Below are 18262 nucleotides of genomic sequence, written 5' to 3' on the forward strand. Positions count from 1 at the left end.
AATCATCAATGTCACTTTGCAGTAAACAATTTTAATAGTAGAATTTCCATCACACACTCAAGCAACTTTGAATTCCTCAAGTTATATGCTTTAAACCATAGATTAGCATTTCTTATCTTGTCCTGTGGTTAATAAAACTGTGTTTGCATTAGCCTTTCTGGTAATTATTTTTATCAAGGCAATCAAGCAACACAGAGACAATCTTATACATTGCTGAGCTTCTGCAGTTTTCAGCCCTTGAAACAAAAGTGGGTTTGTTTCGAGTGTTTATAAAGTAAAGTGGAATGTAAGTGTTATCACAACTGCAATTAAAGTGTGAAGCAGAAACAGCGGTGCTGACCTTTCCCACATTTTCCTCTCTGCAGCTGGGAGACGTCAGGAGCTGTCATTGGCTCAGAGTGCGGAGAGCTGGAATCGGGCTCCTCTCTTGTGTTCCTTGAAGATGGCAATCGTGGTGCCTGCACACCCTTTCTGGACACAACTAATGGTGGAAACCTCAGGTTTTACTTCACCATGGGTGAGTCATAAAGGCAAGAAACATATTACAGAGTGCCAGTATTTTTTAATTCCAACTGCTCATATGCTATAAGTTAAATAAATTAACTCTCTGGGTTGAACCTTGTGTAAAATTATGACTTGGCTGCCTTTGAGAAGGAGGAAGAAGTCTGAGTGTGAGTAATAAACTCACCAGAACAAACCATTGCTTAACAACAACATCCATATAAGCTGCACCTTTACCTCGGATGTATGAAGGGATTGCTATCAGAAAACCTGAACATAAGAAGTAGAGAACACTCTAACAGAAAGAATATTCATGACAAGTTCTTAAACTTCTTAAGAACCATGACACACCCCCCCAAATTATGATCAGTTCTTATTTCTACCTATTGTCTGAAAATCTCCATTCTTTGGATGAAACACACACAGAGTTTCAAGACAACAATCACTTTAACTTTTCTTATAACAGAAGTGCATCTGTTCAGTGGGATTTAGCTTTGACTTAAGCTTTAGGAACTCAGTGGGATGATCAGCATCTGTGGGGGGGGGGAGTGGAGGAAGCAATTATCAACCCTTTGGGTCAAGACCCTACATCAAGACCAAGAGTGGATAGGGAAGATAGCCGGAAAAAAGAAAGGGTAGGATGAGATGGGCCAGCAGCAATGAGTTGACCAAAGTGGGGTGAAGGATGAGCGGAAGGTGTGGAGTTGGAAGGCAGGAGTATGTGGGTTTTAAATGGATGTAGACCTTAAAAACAAAGGACAGAAGGAGACAGCTGGGGTGAAGGATGAGTGAAGGTGGAGACATCTGCTGAGGGGTTAAGTGGTAACACAAAGGCTACCATGGCTGGAATCTGAGAAGTAAAGAAGGAAAGAAGATGATAAGGAGAAACCATTTGGAGAATGATGGAGGGCAGATGGAATCAGATTGGTGAGGAGATCCAGTGGGTGAAATGTGTGGGGAGCAGCTGGGTGGGACCTGTGGGAGAGGGGTGAAATGAGCAATGAAAGGCAGATGTTAGGAGTGGAAGGGTACAAAGTTCAAAGTAAATTTATCATCCAAGTACATATATGTCGTCATATACAACCCTGAGTTTATTTTCTTGCAGGCATACTCAATAAATCTAGAATAGAATAATAACCATAATAGAATCAATGAAAGACCGCACCAACTTGGGTGTTCAACCAGTGTGCAAAAGTCAACAAACTGTGCAAGTACAAAAAGAAAGAAATAATAATAATTAATAAATAAGCAATAATTATTGGGAACATAAGATGAAGAGTCTTTGAAAGTGAGTCCATTGGTTGTGGGAACATTTCAATGATGGGGCAAGTGAAGTTGAATGAAGTTATCCCCTTTGGTTCAAGAGCCTGATGGTTAAGGAGTAGTAACTGTTCCTGAACCTGGTGGTGTGAGTCCTGAGGCTCCGGTACCCTCTTCCTGGGCAGCAGCAAGAAAAGAACAAGATCTGGGAGGGGTTGGGTCACTGATAATGGATGCTGCTTTCCTGTGACCATACTCTATGTAGATATTCTCAATGGTGGGGAGGGCTTTACCCATGATGAACTGGGCTGAATCCACCACTTCTTGTAGGATTTTCTTTGCAGGGGCAATGGTGTGCCCATACCAGGCTGTGATGCAGTCAGTCAATATACTCTCCACCAGACATTCACAAAAGGTTGTCTAAATTTTAGATGACATACCAAATTAATGCAAACTCCTAAACTAGTAGAGGCCCTGCTGTGCTTCCTTCATAATTGCCCTTGTATGCTGGACCCAGGTCATAAGGGCAATTAAATGATACCACCATGGAATTTAAAGTTGATGACCTTTCCACCTCTGATCCCCCGGTGAGGACTGGCTCATGGACCTCTGGTTTCCTCCTCCTGAAGTCAATAATCAGCTCCTTGGTCTTGCTGACATTGAGTGAGAGGTTGTTGTTGTGGCACCACTCAGCCAGATTTTCGATCTCCCTCCTCTCTGCTATTTAACACCGCCTTTGATTCGGCCAATGACATCAGCAAACTTGAATATGGCAGTGGAGCTGTGCTGAGCCAGACAGTTATAAGTGTAATTTGAGTAGAGCAGGGGGCGAAGCACACAGCTTTGTGGAGCACCTGTACTGATGGAGATTATGGAGGAGATGTTGCCAATCCGAACTGACTGAGGTCTGCTAGTAAGGAAATCGTGGATCCAATTGTACAAGGAGGTACTGAAGCCAAGGTCTTGAAGCTTATTGATTAGTTTTGAGCAGATGATAGAATTGAAAGCTGAGTTGTAGTCAATAAGGAGCATCCTGCTGTGTGCATCTTTGCCGTCCAGATGTGTCAGGGTTGAGTGAAGAGCCAATGAAATGGCACCTGCTGTGGACCTGTTGTCTGGTAGGCAAATTGGAGTGAATCCAAGTCACTTCTCAGGCAGCAGCCGGAGTTTCACCACCAATCTCTCAAAAAAACTTCATGACTGTTGGATGTAAGTGCTACTGGATCACAGTCATTGAGGCAGGTTAGTACGTTCTTCGTAGTCACCAGTATAATTGAATCCTGCTTGAAGCAGGTGGGTACTTCGGACTACCGAAATGAGAGGTTAAAGATCTCAGTGAACACTCCAGTCAATTGATCAACACAGGTCTTTAGTCCTTGGCCAGGTACCCCATCTAGGCTGGATGATTTCCATGGCTTCCCCCTCCTGTAGGATGCTCGTATGTCAGCCTCAGAGACTGAAATTGCAGCATCACTGGGGACTCATGAAGGTTCTCAACATTTTGACAGTCAAAGAAAGTATAGAAGGCATTGAGCTCATAAGGAAGCAAAGCCCTTTTATAACCTATGTCGCTTGATAAGAGGTGATAGCATTCAAGCCCTGCCACATCTGTCAAGCATCCTTAAAATTAAAATTTAAGATTAAAATTAGTCCGGAATTGCCACTTCATCTGTGAGATGGCTTTATGGAGATTGTACCTGGATCTCTTGTAACTTTCTTGGTTGCCAGACTTGGATGCCTCTGATGTTGTCCTTAGCAGATTGTGCATCTGGTTCCTCAGGGTTTCTGGTCGGGGAAGCCTCTGAATGATTTTGCAGAGCCACACTTGATCTTATAAAGTCTGTTACAACTGTGGTGTATGCATTCAGATCTACTGATGAGTCCTTGAACATGGTCCATCAACTTGACGCAATCCTGTAGCTGCTCCCCTACTTCTCACGATCACCTCTTTGTTGTCCTAATCTCTAAAGCCTTGTTCTTTAGCCTCTGCCTTGTGCAGCTAGAAGAACGGCCAAGAGATCAGATTTCCTGAAATGCAGTCTGGGCATGGAATGGTAGGCATTCCTTATCTAAGTGTAGCCGTGGTCTAGTGTGTTGGGACCTCTGGAGCTACAGGTTATAAGCTAATGGTAATTAGGCAGGGATTTCTTCAAACAAGCCTGATTGAAATCCCAGCTATGATTTGAATTGCATCAGGGTGGACAGTTTCTTGTTTGGTGACAGCATTAAGTTGTATCATGAGTGCCTGATTACAATCGGCCAATGGTGTTATGTAAAATGTGGTCAGGGTCATGGAGGAGAACTCTCTTACTAAATGGAATGATTGGCGTTTGATTGCTAAGTGTTCAAGGTTGAGGTAACAGGAGTATGACAAAACCGCCACATCAAAGCACCACAGAGAGTGTATGATGAAACACACACCTCCACCTTTTGCCTTTTCTGAATCAGCAATTTGGCCCATCCTGTGTATCAAGAAGCCTTTGTGTCTGTCCGCCACACCCAACAAACTCTAAATAAGCAGAAAACAAGCAGAACACAACTATGGAAAAATTATGGGATCGTGGTTATAGAAAAGGGAATGAAAATGGGAAGACCAGATGTGTATCCGGAGAGAGAGAGATTGGAGTAACACAGGGGGTGATGGTTGCCTGAAATTGACAAATTAATTGTTCACACGGTTGGTTTGTAGACTCCCCAGGCAGAATGTGAAGCGTTGCTCTTAAATGTGTTAATGTTCTTTGGCTTTGACTTGACTTCCAGTGTCAAACGCTTCAGCTTATTTTTGGTCTGTTTTCTTTGTGGGTGTTATAACATCCAATAGATAGGCAACTATTTGTAACTGTGGAACATGGTAAATAATATTCTAATGATAAATACAGACTGGTTTACTGTGTACAAATGTGCAGAGAATTTGAGGTGGTGGCCACAGGAAATGATAATCTGTCTCTTTCCCTCAGGGGCGGGTTCTTGCAGTCCCGGAGAATCACATGAAAATGATGTTATGCTCTATGCCTTGGTTGAGGGTAGAAAAGAGCATATATTGGACTTGCTGCCTTTCTCATCCTATAGGGTAAGTAGAATTGGAGCATTTAATTAAGATACTCAGCATCAATTACCCAATGTGTTAATGTCAGAATTCTGGAAACCCATGTGCACTATAAATCTGAAGCTGTGCATAAGATTAAATCCTAGAAATGGAGACAGCTTTGTCCTCCATTTAAGTGGAAAAGAAAGATAGTGTCGTTTGGTGGTGAAGTACAGTTTAAGCCTCCAACTAATGCTTTGCTAAGTTAGCAGCAATCTCCACTTGTTCACTGTGAAGTAGTAGTCAAAAGCCAATCAGCCAACCACTGCCATCTCATACCTACCTGGAGCAGAAAGCCAGGAAGAGAGTTTCCTGCTGTCAAAACCATTTTGCGTGAATTCCATAGCTCCATATTGGGCCTGGATGCAACAGCAGAATACCCTTTTAATTACAGGCAGGAAAATTATTTCATGGGATTTAAAGTCTCAAACATTTGATAATGTTACCTATTATGAAAAATAAAATGATATAATTAATTGAATTAATTATTTCAGACCCGATGAAGGGTCTTGGCCTGAAACGTCAATTGTTTATTTCATTTCCATCAATGTTGCTTGAACTGCTGAGTTCTTCCAGCTTTTTGTGTGTGTTGCTTTGGACTTTCAGCATCTGCAGAACTTCTCACGTTTATAATTAATTGAAAGTCCTCTTAAGCAAATTGTTGTATATAAACACAACTTCACCTCTTTGCTTCAAGAAACATTTCAGGTATTATTCAGTCAAAGGTCACAAATTATGAGTAAAATGCTGGAGGAATTGAACAGGTCAGGCAGCATCTATGGAAATCAATAAACATTGACATTTTAGTCAGGACTGAAAAGGAAGGGGGGAGGACCACCTAGAAGGTGATAGGTGAAGCCAGATAGGTGAGAAAGGTAAAGGACTGGAGAAGAAGGATTCTGATAGGAGAGGAGAGTTAACTGTGGGAGAAAGGGAAGAAGGATGGGAGGATAGGCACGAAGGGAAGTAATAGGCAGGTGAAGTGAAGAGCTAAGAGGCCACAGTGGGGAATATAAGAAGAGAGAAGGGGGAGGGAATTTTTTTAACTGGAAGAAGAAATTGATGCATTTGATTGGAGACTACCTAGGCGGAATATGAGGTGTTCCTCCTCCACTCTGAGAGTGTCATTATGGTAAAAGATGGTAAAAGGCCATGGACTGACATGTCAGAATGGGAACGGGGATAGGAATTTAAATGGTTCACTGTCAGGAAATCGTAACAGGAGTGGTGACTGTTCATTTCCGTAGATGCTGCCTGACCTCCTGAGTTCTTCCAGTATTTTGTGTGTGTTGATCTGGATTTCCAGAATCTGCAGAATCTCCTGTGTTTACAATTTATTAGTATTACTCTACTTTTTTTCCAAAGTGCTTGTTCGAATTTCAGAGGGGAGGAAAATTTGAAGCTTTCTTGATCTCAACAGAGATGGGCAAAGTCCCCGCCACCAACCCCCCCCCCCCCCCCAGCCCCAAGTTATCAGAGTTGTTAATATCCTGTCTTATCTGTGGCACTGTGACCCTTAACTGATCCCATTGCGTCTGGAACAATGGCAGCGTTCACTGAACATTACTAGGATTAAGATAAAGGAGTAGATAAGGACTGAATTTTAAATCCACTTGTTTTTTTGCAGAAAGCAGCCTTGGTTTCTGTTGCCATCACTCCAGAACTGCAGACGCCAGCTACAAGGTTCTGCCTCAGGCAGGAGAGTCACCATGGGCCGAACAGGAACGTGTGGGCTGTGGACTTCTTCCACATTCTGCCTGTGATGCCACCATCACCTACTCACCTGGCTGAGTTCTCTATCAACATGGGCTGTGGATCTCATCAACCAGGCAACAGGTGAAATTAGAATAATCAACTGGCAAGGTTCCTGTGTCCTAGACAATTTGTTTTATGATTTCTATAATGGTACATTTGTCGTCCAGTTCCAGCAAATTATGTAGATCAGTGAGATGCCAGACGAAGTCCTTTGATCACTGAAGCTTCTGGAGCTATTTTCACTTAAGAAATTTCACACTAGTTAACTAATAAGGTTGTTCTCTATCATTTATACAACTAATAAAGGACTATTGTTGCAGAGCCTCATGTTGGGTTACTTTTCTTAATTGCCATTGAACTTGCTGAGATAAGATGCTTAAATTCATGTATAGTCTGAAAAGAGGAAAACCTTTTCCCTTTGCTCAAAGACATGGACTCTGTGTGCAGGAACAAGTTATGCTGAGGTTAGGAAGCCTGATTATAAAGAGATTCCCAAATCATAGTACAAAGTTAACCTTAGCTGAATCCTCTGTGGTCCTTCATGACCTGTTGGATTAGGTGAGAAAGGAACCTTTAACCATTCAGTATCTTCAGAAAAATAACTCATCCCCTTGAAGACTAATTCCCCTTCTCTTATATCTTAGGCCCTTTCCAACAGTCTATCTGTCTGGTTAAAATGGGTTCTACTGAGATCTCAAAATGCTTCCTAGATATTATAAATGGAATTTGAATCTCCTTTAGTTAAGTTTGCTTCTGCTCGATAACTGTTAATGAAGGAAAGAATTTATTTTTATTTTCTGTAATTTAAATTTCCTGTGCCCACAGCATCAGTTTGGAGTTTTCAACCAATCATGGCCGTTCATGGTCCCTGCTACACATGGAGTGTTTACCCGACCTCTGCGCAGGCCCACACCACCCCCACAGCTCTGTCTACTCTTCTGAAAACTACAGCGGGTATGGACCTAACTAATGTTCCAATGTTATTGCTGATTATAGTATTTGATTACGGTAACATAGCTCTTACAGCGCCTGCAACCTGGGTTCAATTCCACCTCTGTGCGTAAAGAGTTTGCATATTCTCCCCATAACCGTGTGAGTTTCCTCCAGGTGCACCGATTCCCTCCCACGTTTCAAAGACATGAAAGAATGGGTTAGAAGGTTAATTGGCCACGTGTGTAATTGGGCAGTGCGGTCTTGTTGGGGGTCAAAGAATGTTACAACACTGCATATCTTCATAAGCTAGATGACTGTGCTCCAGTGTGGATGAAAGAAAGCTTGAAAAATGTTACTTGTCATAGAGACTGAAACCAAGAGCAAAATTTTGCCTCAAAGTTGGATTTCATCTGTTTATGGTGCACTAAAATATGGCTGTGTTTAAAACTGGCCTCCACTTGATCACCTTGCAAATCATGATAAAATTGGCTCAAATCCAGCATTGAAATTACAAGACGATGATCAAGAAAGAATAAGTTACAGTTAAGGAGAAGCAGAGAGAGAGAGAGAGAGAGGGAATGACACTATTGGGATTGCTGCCCTGAAAGTGGAATTGATGGGTATTCTGAATTGTTATGAATCTAAGAAATGACGTTGAAGATGATTGCACCCAGAAACAGGATCTACAATGCGTGGTTTCCAATGGAACCTTGCCCAATATTATGCACCTTCCACCACTTTGTTGCACCACAAACCTCTATCTATAAAGGCACATGTTGCATTTCATTTCACTGGGAGCACCACACAATGTGGCTGCCACAAAGGAAAAAGCTCTAACAATCATTCAAAGGGATGTGGTCACATCTACAAGATACTTGCCAGAGACATCAGTGCTCCCCCAAGAACTTAGTCCTTCGTCATGTCCAGCAATATGGCCTCATACACAGTTCATGGATGCTTCCCAGAAACTTGGCTTTTGCCAAGAGGAAATTCTTCTTGTGATCCATAATTACCTGCCCATTGAAGGAATCAAAGCCTTCCTCATTAAAAAAAAATCTACATTGTTTTGAGATGTTCAATCAGTACATGAATGCTGTCAATGACGGCCTGCTGTTATTGGGAGTGAGTAATGCTGATTGATTTCAGAGTCTAAGATGCCACCTGCTCCTGTGGCACAACAGGGAACAGCAAATTGGGAGACAAGGTATGATTTTGCTGTGCTTGCTTCAAAAATTCCTATGGCGCAGAGGTTGATAATCAATGTGACCTTGACTTGCACAGTGAGATCAACTCAGGCATGGGGGCATGACCAGTGATCTTCCTGCAAAATGTTACATATCTCAATGCGGACAGTCTCGGAAAATCTGAACTTGTGAGTGCACTTTTTTCCGAGGTGGGGGGTGGTGGTCAAAGTAGGTTGGGAACAATGTGGTATAGGCTGTTCACCAATAGACCCATCTTTGTCTCCTACGCTGAGGTTCCCAAACTACCCTAGCAGGGAGTCATAGAAACATAGAAAACCTACAGCACAATACAGGACCTTCAGCCCACAAAGTTGTGCCAAACATGCCCCTACCTCAGAAATTACTAGGGTTACCCATAGTCCTCTACTTTTCTAAGCTCCAAGTACCTTCCAAAAGTCTCTTAAAAGACCCACAGTCATGACAATTAATTTTTTTTAAATCACAATGCTATCCTAGTCATAGTGAGACTGCTAAATGATTGTTTTATGTTGCAGCTTTCTCCAGTTTCACGACCTATACTGATGATATTAAAGCTGATTCTGATTCTGATAAGAACATGAGCAAATAATATTTACACATTAATATGTTGTTTGGTGCGTGCCTAATGCCAGGAACACTGACATGAAGAGCACACTGAAGTTTTCCCTTCAACTACTGCATTCCAAGTTCTAGGTTTCTACAGCATTTGAACTTAGTTTTATTTTAAAATATCTTTTTTCTTTAAGATATATATGAAAAATGCTTTGAAAGAAACTGAACAGCTCAGTCACACAAAACCAGGCTCACGACCCCAGCTCTGTTAGAAAGCTCATAACTGCAATTGTTCCGCTTGTGAATGTAGAGTTTCCTTCAGAGAATTTCAGGAACAAAGATGATTTTTTTTACCATACTGAGAGAATAGTGATGACATTTGGAGTAGACCCTGATGCTGGGAAAATGTCAGGAGCACTCACTAATGTGCAGAGCCCAAATACTTTCAAAGGATTGAGGTTGCTCCCTGTGCTCATGTGTCATGGAATTTTTCACAGACCAATCACAGCAAGTCAGAGTTGGTAGGCACACTTCCACTACCCTCATCTTAAAAACAGGCACCCCGCAGGGCTGTGTGCTGAGCCCTATGCTCTACACACGCTTCACACATGACTGCACCCCCATCTACACCTCCAACTCCAGAATTAAATTTGTGGATGATACCACAGTGGTTGGCCTGATCTTGGACGAGGATGAAGCAGCCTACAGGCTCGAGGTGGATCATCTGTCGGAGTGGTGTAAGGACAACGACCTGGTCCTTAACACTTCTAAAACAAAAGAGATGATCATTGACTTCAGGAGATCAAAGGACAGAGTACACCCCCCCCCCCTCCATATACATGGAGAGGTAGTGGAAAGTGTGCAAAACCTAAAGTTCCTTGGAGTTATGCTGTCAAAACAGCTGACATGGACCAGCAACACCTCACTGACATGGACCACCAACACCTCGCTGACATGGACCACCAACACCTCGCTGACATGGACCACCAACACCTCGCTGACATGGACCACCAACAGCTCACTGACATGGACCACCAACACCTCGCTGACATGGACCACCAACACCTCGCTGACATGGACCACCAACAGCTCACTGATATGGACCACCAACACCTCGCTGACATGGACCACCAACACCTCGCTGACATGGACCACCAACTCCTCGCTGACATGGACCACCAACACCTCGCTGACATGGACCACCAACACCTCGCTGACATGGACCACCAACACCTCGCTGACGTGGACCACCAACACCTCACTGACGTGGACCACCAACACCTCGCTGACGTGGACCACCAACACCTCACTGACATGGACCACCAACACCTCGCTGACATGGACCACCAACAGCTCACTGACATGGACCAGCAACACCTCGCTGACATGGACCACCAACACCTCGCTGACATGGACCAGCAACACCTCGCTGACATGGACCACCAACACCTCACTGACATGGACCACCAACTCCTCGCTGACATGGACCACCAACACCTCGCTGACATGGACCATCAGCACCTCGCTGACGTGGACCACCAGCACCTCGCTGACATGGACCACCAACACCTCGCTGACGTGGACCACCAACACCTCGCTGACGTGGACCACCAACACCTCGCTGACGTGGACCACCAACACCTCGCTGACGTGGACCAGCAACACATCGCTGACATGGACCAGCAACACCTCGCTGACATGGACCACCAACACCTCGCTGACGTGGACCACCAACACCTTGCTGACGTGGACCACCAACACCTCGCTGACGTGGACCACCAACAGCTCACTGACATGGACCACCAACAGCTCACTGACATGGACCACCAACACCTCGCTGACATGGACCACCAACACCTCGCTGACATGGACCACCGACACCTCACTGACATGGACCACCAACACCTCACTGACATGGACCACCAACACCTCACTGACATGGACCACCAACACCTCGCTGACATGGACCACCAACACCTCACTGACATGGACCACCAACACCTCGCTGCTTGTAAAAAAGGCACAACAGAGACTCCTCTTCCTCAGAAAGCTGAAACAGGCCAAACTCCCACAAAAGCTGTTGCTTAACTTCTACAGAAGCACAACTGAAACCATCCTGACCAACAGTGCCACAGTGTGGTATGCCAGCTGTACAGCCGCGGAGCAACAAGACCTGCATCGCATGGTGAAGGCGGCCCAGCAAATTGTCAGGATGGAGCTTCCAGGACTGGACACCATCTATTCCAGCAGACTCAGGAGGAAAGCAATCAGCATAACCAGAGACACCACACACCCCGGCCACTCCCTGTTTGACCCGCTTCCATCCAGCAAAAGGTTCAGGACACTAAAAGCCAGAACAAATAGACTGAGGAACAGCTTCTACCCCAGAGCTGTGGCCTCCATCACACCACTCCCACAGAACAGTGACTGAAACTGTGAGCACACTCTTGCACACACAAGGACTTAAATACTTGCACTAACAGCACTTTGTGCATTACTGTGATACTCTGGTGCTGCTGCAACTTATTTTCTGCTACTGATCTACTTAATACTGTTTTTCTATTACTGTCTTGTTTTTATCTACCACTTTAGTTAATTGCCTGAGAGGAAGACAAACAGAGTTTCATTGCACCTATGTATAATGACAATAAAGATCATTCTAATTCTAATAAAGGCGATGACATAGGTCATTTTCTCATTAGTTAAGTTTGGAAACATTGCACAGTTAGTAACAGCAGAAGGTTCCAGTGCCACTAGAGTTGGTGTAACACATCACCTTCCTTACCTGGTCTCTACTGCCAATGGAAACATCTTATTCACATAAAATCCTCAACAGTGCATGCTAAATGTATACAGATTAGGAGAATGCAAAGGCATCTTGAGCCTTGCCACTACTTTATAAGATCAGGATTAATTTAATTGTAGCTTCAATTCCACATCCACATCTACCCTTGCTGAAGATTTCCTGTATTTGTACAATCCCTGGTGTAACACACACCATTCCTCATAGGAGGATCAGAGGTGGAAGGAGTCAGCAGTTTCAGGTTCCTGGGTGTTGGTGTCTCTGGGGATCTATCAATGTATCAATGCAGCTACAAAGAAGACATGACAGCAGCTGTATTTCATTAGGAGTTTGAGGGGATTTTGTAAGTCACCAAAGACACTCTCAAATTTCTACCGATCTACCGTAGTGAGCATTCTAACTGGCTGCATCACCATATGGTATGGTGGGGGGCAGGGTTGTTTCCGCAGAGGATAGAGCATCAACATAAGCTGCAGAGAGTTATAAACTTAGCTCCATCATGGGCACTAGTCTCCATAGTATCCAGGACATCATCAGAGAGTGATGCTTCAAAAAGGTGGCATCCACCATTAAGGACCCCCCCCCCCCCACTCCACATCACCCAGGTTATGCCTTGTTCTCTTTGCTACCACCAGGAAGGAATACAGGAGCCTGAGGGCACACACTCAATGATTCAGAAACAGCTTCCTCCCCTCTGTCACCCGATTTCTGAATGGGCATTGAACCCATGAACGCTACCTCACTACTTTTTTATTTCTATTTTTGTGCTACTTATTTAGTTTAACTGTACAGTACAGTATATATACATCTCTGTAATTCATGTTTTTTCTGTTATTATGTAATGCATTGTACTGCTGCTACAAAGACAGCAAATTTCATGGTGATATTAAACCTGATTCTGATAAAGCTTTCTCTTTTTTGGAAGCGTGCTGAGACTGCTGTAACCCTCCTTCTTTCCATCTCTGGGACCAGGCAGTCTATTGTCATGCCAGGACCCTATCTAAGTGAGACCTACCTTAGGATCTCAATCAGAGTGCTATCCAATTATCCAGACAGCAGGGAGTTCCCCCATGTCATCCATCCACAGTACAAGTTTAAATCAACCAAAGTAAGCAATTTAAAGATACTATTTGATAAATCCTGTTGTCTTTTGTTACAGATGGAGTCGTATTACCATTCCCCTACCATATGCAGCCCTCACCGCTGGTACCAGGTTTCGCTGGAGTCAGATGGGCCCTGTGGCAGGAAATATGTGGGCAATTGACAACGGTTAGGAATTACATTCTTGAGTTAAATACAATGTATTCATGAACTTTTCTCTGTCCATTTCATTTGGTGGATTTGTATTTTCCCGATGTTCTTTGTTAATTGACTGGAAAACACTGCCACTGTAGGAAGTGACTAATGTAGGGTGGTGAAAAGTTGCCTTCAAAGTCATATTGCAATGCTGTTGAAAAATCATATCATGTACCCCCTGTGTCTGAGACAGGGGGTTCCATATTTATCTCTCCATCCTAAAGCAGTGATAAAAAATTGGTCCCCATTTGCCTTGTCTGAATTACAATTGGCCCTGGTCTGCATTACTGTCATCCACAGTCTGAAGACCAAATGCAGTACAAAGTCTGGTAACTCGGGCAGCACTGTTCTCAGCCTCTGTGCCCAGCACATGTTCTGTTGTCTATTTAGAAACCTCTGGCAGGGCTCCACGAATGACAAGCAGTAAAAGTCAAAGCCTACATTGCCAGTGGGTTTTCCCCCTTCAGGGTGGGAGGGGGAAAATCACAGGCAAGAGAAGAAGCATAAACATTTGATTAACAACGTGCCAATGGTGGCAGGTATGATTTGCTGATCAGATTATTCTGCACCCTTCCATTGCTAAATTCTTGGACTTCTGCTTTCTACCTCCTGAAGTCTTAAACAAGACAATTAGGGCGAGGACGAAATCTAATATCCTCTTCACACATGGCAAGTTTTTCTTCAATATCAGAGAATTGCATAACGCCATTAAGTTCATTCACTTTGTGATTTTGTAAGCTCTCTCTAAGCCATGTGGATACTACAGTCATCTAATCTGTTTACTTCTCTCCCAGTCTACATTGGCCCTGCCTGCTACAAACTGTGTTCTGGTCGAGGTCGATGCACCACTAATGGATGCAAGTAAGACGGAACCTCATTATTCTTCAAGATTTCTGAGTTTTATCTGCAGTATTGGCAACAAATTAAAACAGTTTTATTGACCCATTTTTGTTTGATGATTAACCTTCCCTTAATCTCTCACCAGCACTGCACGTAGAAGAAAAAGAGGTGTTTATTTCACTGGTACAGCACAGCAGGACTTCAGTGAACTTCCTAAAAACTAAAGTCAATGTAATCATTCTGAATTATTTCATATGTCACATTTGATGCATTAAAATGGTTCAGCAACCGACTGAGCTAAAATCATGTAATAGTAATATTTACCAACATATTTCACACATGAGCAGGTCTCAGAAGTTAATCTGGTAGTTTGACATCCTAGTTTTCAACAATGGCACTGAATTCAAATTCACAAAGGAACTGTTCACTTTAAGAACCATAATAGTTTTAAATGAACCTGTGTCCTGTACCTTGCTGGATGCTAATTTTGGAAAAAGATTTTTTCATTGCTCCAAATACTGCAGGTAATGCTGTGTTCACATGTTTACATCCCAGTTACCTCTGCTGTCAGCTTTCTGATGTGACTTTTCTGTTTGCTTCCAGGTGTGACCCCGGATTTTCTGGGCCCGGTTGTGATATGGCTTCCCAAACGTACCCCACTATCATTTCTGAGAGCTTTAGTAGCCCCCGGCTCTCCTCCTACCACAATTTCCACTCAATCCGCGGCGCAGAACTTGGTTTTGGTTGTGGCGTCCTCTCGAGTGGCAAGGCCTTGGTATTCAACAAAGAGGGAAGACGCGAGCTCGTTACTTACTTTCTTGACAGTACCTCAGCCAGGTAAAGTCCAAACTAATTAATATGAATTAAAAAGGATGTCCAGAAAGTGTATCTTTAATCTGTATGATTTAGTCTTTGTATCACCAACAGAACAGCGACTGTTCATTAAGGCTAGATCCATCTGACTTTGAATTCCTATGGGATACGGTCCTTGCCTATGGTTAAACAGCCAGGAGACAGTGTAATGGTGTGGTAAACTGCACAACCTCTAAAGCCTATTTCATCAGCTAGCTGGTCGACTGAGGATCAAGCTGCTTTAGTCTAATCCCGAAAGTTAATGTATGGAAAGTCATTCAGTTTGTTTGAAAGCAAAATTTGCCATCCTCGTAAAATTTCCATCAATATCACTTCAGTGAAAGAGAAGGACTGATTAATATCACAGAAGTCCTTCAGTTGAGAAACACGCACTGATGCTATAATACTGCTCTAGATATTCCTGTTCAGCAAACAATGGAGCCTAGGGGCCTATTAAACATCAACACTTCCATTAGGCTCTCAAGTTGGTAAAAGGAACTGATTTAAGAATTATCCGCCAGTACATTTTCAGCTACAAAATTCAAAGCTGTCAAACTCAGTGCAAGTATATCTGAAATTTCTGGCCAGGCTATAGGCAATCTGTAGATGCATTTTGAACAGTGCTACGATTTTTTTTAAATGTTATGCCTTAATTTGCAGTTTTTAACAGATGGAGATGACAAAATCCTTCAAAGTAACAGGGCAGCAACAATTATTTCAAATCTAGAGAGTCATATCAAAGAAGAATGCAGTTTAGAGCAGAAAAGTATGGCATGATACGCTCATGCTAAAGGGAATTTGATCTAAACACATGTGTGGGTTTGTGATAATATGCCATGATTTCTCTCTGCTGCAAGAGATGGCATGTGACAAGTCAATTTATTACATAGCTGGGTATTTTATAGGAACCACCACGTGGGTAATTTCCAAATGATTTTAGCCAAATGAAGTACTAGAGATATAGTAAGCTGAGTTCATATCTGTCACGAGCAATGGAAAGGCTGATATTAGGCTTACTAATCTAATTAATTTACTAATTTAACAACAACGATGAGATGACCTACAGGGAGGAGGTGGAAGAGCTTGAGTCCTAGTGAGGCAAATAACCTCTCCCTTAATCTGAAGAACTTGTACCACTCACACACCCCTTTACATTGGCAGCTTAACAGTTTCAAACTCCTGCGAGAGCACATCAGACACAGCCTCCCATGATCCCAGAACAAATGCTACATGGTCAAGACAGCTCACCAATGCCTCAACTTTCTGAGGAGGCTGAAGAGAGTGGGACATTGTATATCCGTACTCACATAAGTCTACAGATGCACAGTAGAGAGCATCCTAACAAGCTGCGTCACTGCTTGGTATGGAAACTGCACTGCGGCAGAATGGAAGGCTAAACAACAGGTAGTCAAAGCTGCCGAGTGCATCACTGGCGCTAGCCTACTAGCTATCAAAGACATAGACACTGAAAGGTGCCAGAAAAGGGCCAGTAACACCATGAAGGACCCCACACGCCCTGCTCATGGACTGTTTGTCTCACTCCCATCAGGGAGTATCCATGCCAGGACCACCAGAGTCAAAAACTTACTTTTCCCAAACCATAAGGCTGATCAACACCTCCACCTACCAACTCCACCACAAATTTATTATTTCCCCTCAGCCATCTTCTATACAGCCTAGTCTCACTCTGTGGACATATAATCAATCTATGTATAAAAGCTATCTTATGTATTTATACTTGATTATGTATTTATATTTATTGTGTGTTTTTTTTATTATTACTATTGTGTTTTTTATGTTTGGTGTTTTTTTTTGTGTTGCATCAGATTTCGAGTAACAAGTATTTCGTTCTCACACTTGTGTACAGGAAATGACATTAAACAATCTTAAATCTTGAACCTTGAATCTTAAGTGGTGCAGGATGCATCATATCCAGAAGATGTCATGGCAATTGGTTACTAGGAAGAACTCAAACAGACAGCTCCAGTTCCTTGGAACTGAGTCACAATCAGTCAGTTTATTTCGAGAGCATGGGCAGACATTGTGTGAGAGAGATTCTTCTTCAGTTGAATCTGCACTCTCTGCCATTTTGACATTTTCTTGACAATACTGATAGTATGTAGACCATTTCTAGCTCAGTGTGTCTTCAGAAATAAATAGTTTTTTATGAGTACCAAAACCTGAAACCATTTGAAATATAAATATAAAAATAACACAGGGAATATGAAACAAAATCAACTCGAATGCTTGAATTCTTCTTCAAGGAATAATCAACATTATGGTCTAGAAACTAATAAATGTCCTTGTACTAATAGCAAATTGTGGAATTCACAAAAAGAATTACACGAAACAAAGAGTTAGGCCCCCTTGTCATTCCATCCAGCAGTAGGTCTGTAGCCCTTCAGACCTCTAACTCTTAACTTTTCAAGTGCATGTTCTGCAATGAGGACAGGCACAGGGTCAGCAACTTTAAATTCCTCCGTGTTATCATTTCAGAGGATCTGTCCTGGGCCCGGCATGTAAATGCTATTATGAAGAAAGCATGGCAGCGTCTCTACTTCCTTAGAAGTTTGTGAAAATTCAGCATAGTATGGAAACACCAATGCCCTTGAATAGAAAATCGTACAAAAAGTCATGGAAATGGCCCAATCCATCGGAAGTAAAGCCCTCCATTCCATTGAGTACATCTACATGGAGCGCTGTTGCAGGAAAGCAGCATCCATCATCAAGGACTGCCACCACTGAGATCATGTTCTCTTCCCGCTGCTGCCATCCACAAGAAGATACAGGAGCGTCAGGTCCCACACCATCAGGTTCAGGAACAGTTATTACCCCTCAACCATCAGGTTCCTAAACCAGAGGGGATAACTTCATTCAACTTCACTTGCTCCATCACTGAACTGTTGGGCTATGGACTCACTTTCAAGGACTCTTCATCTCATGTTCTGAATATTTATTATTTTTTTTTTATTATTATTTTTTTCTACTTCTGTATCTACACATTGTTGTCATTTGCACATTGGTTGTTTGTCCATCCTGTTGTGTACAGTCTTTCAATGATTCTATTGTGTTTCTTGTAATTATTGTATATGCCCACAAGAAAATGAATCTCAAGATTGTATATGGTGACATATATGTACTTTGATAATAAACTTACACTGT

The 18262-nt window shown here is 42.8% G+C and overlaps 1 protein-coding gene across 1 annotated transcript in view; it reads left to right on the forward strand.

Annotated features, from left to right (window-relative positions):
- The window catches only part of reln (reelin), a 307273-nt gene that overhangs the window by 140855 nt on the left and 148156 nt on the right, over positions 1–18262 (forward strand). The window contains exons 12-18 of the mRNA XM_059987188.1: positions 366–517; positions 4719–4831; positions 6474–6682; positions 7427–7555; positions 13272–13381; positions 14203–14269; positions 14852–15085. Of these exons, the coding sequence (XP_059843171.1) occupies positions 366–517; positions 4719–4831; positions 6474–6682; positions 7427–7555; positions 13272–13381; positions 14203–14269; positions 14852–15085 (1014 nt within the window). The remainder of the gene's footprint in view (positions 1–365; positions 518–4718; positions 4832–6473; positions 6683–7426; positions 7556–13271; positions 13382–14202; positions 14270–14851; positions 15086–18262) is intronic.

The sequence above is a fragment of the Hypanus sabinus genome, chromosome 13, assembly GCF_030144855.1.
Source record: "Hypanus sabinus isolate sHypSab1 chromosome 13, sHypSab1.hap1, whole genome shotgun sequence".
NCBI classification, from domain to species: domain Eukaryota; kingdom Metazoa; phylum Chordata; class Chondrichthyes; order Myliobatiformes; family Dasyatidae; genus Hypanus; species Hypanus sabinus.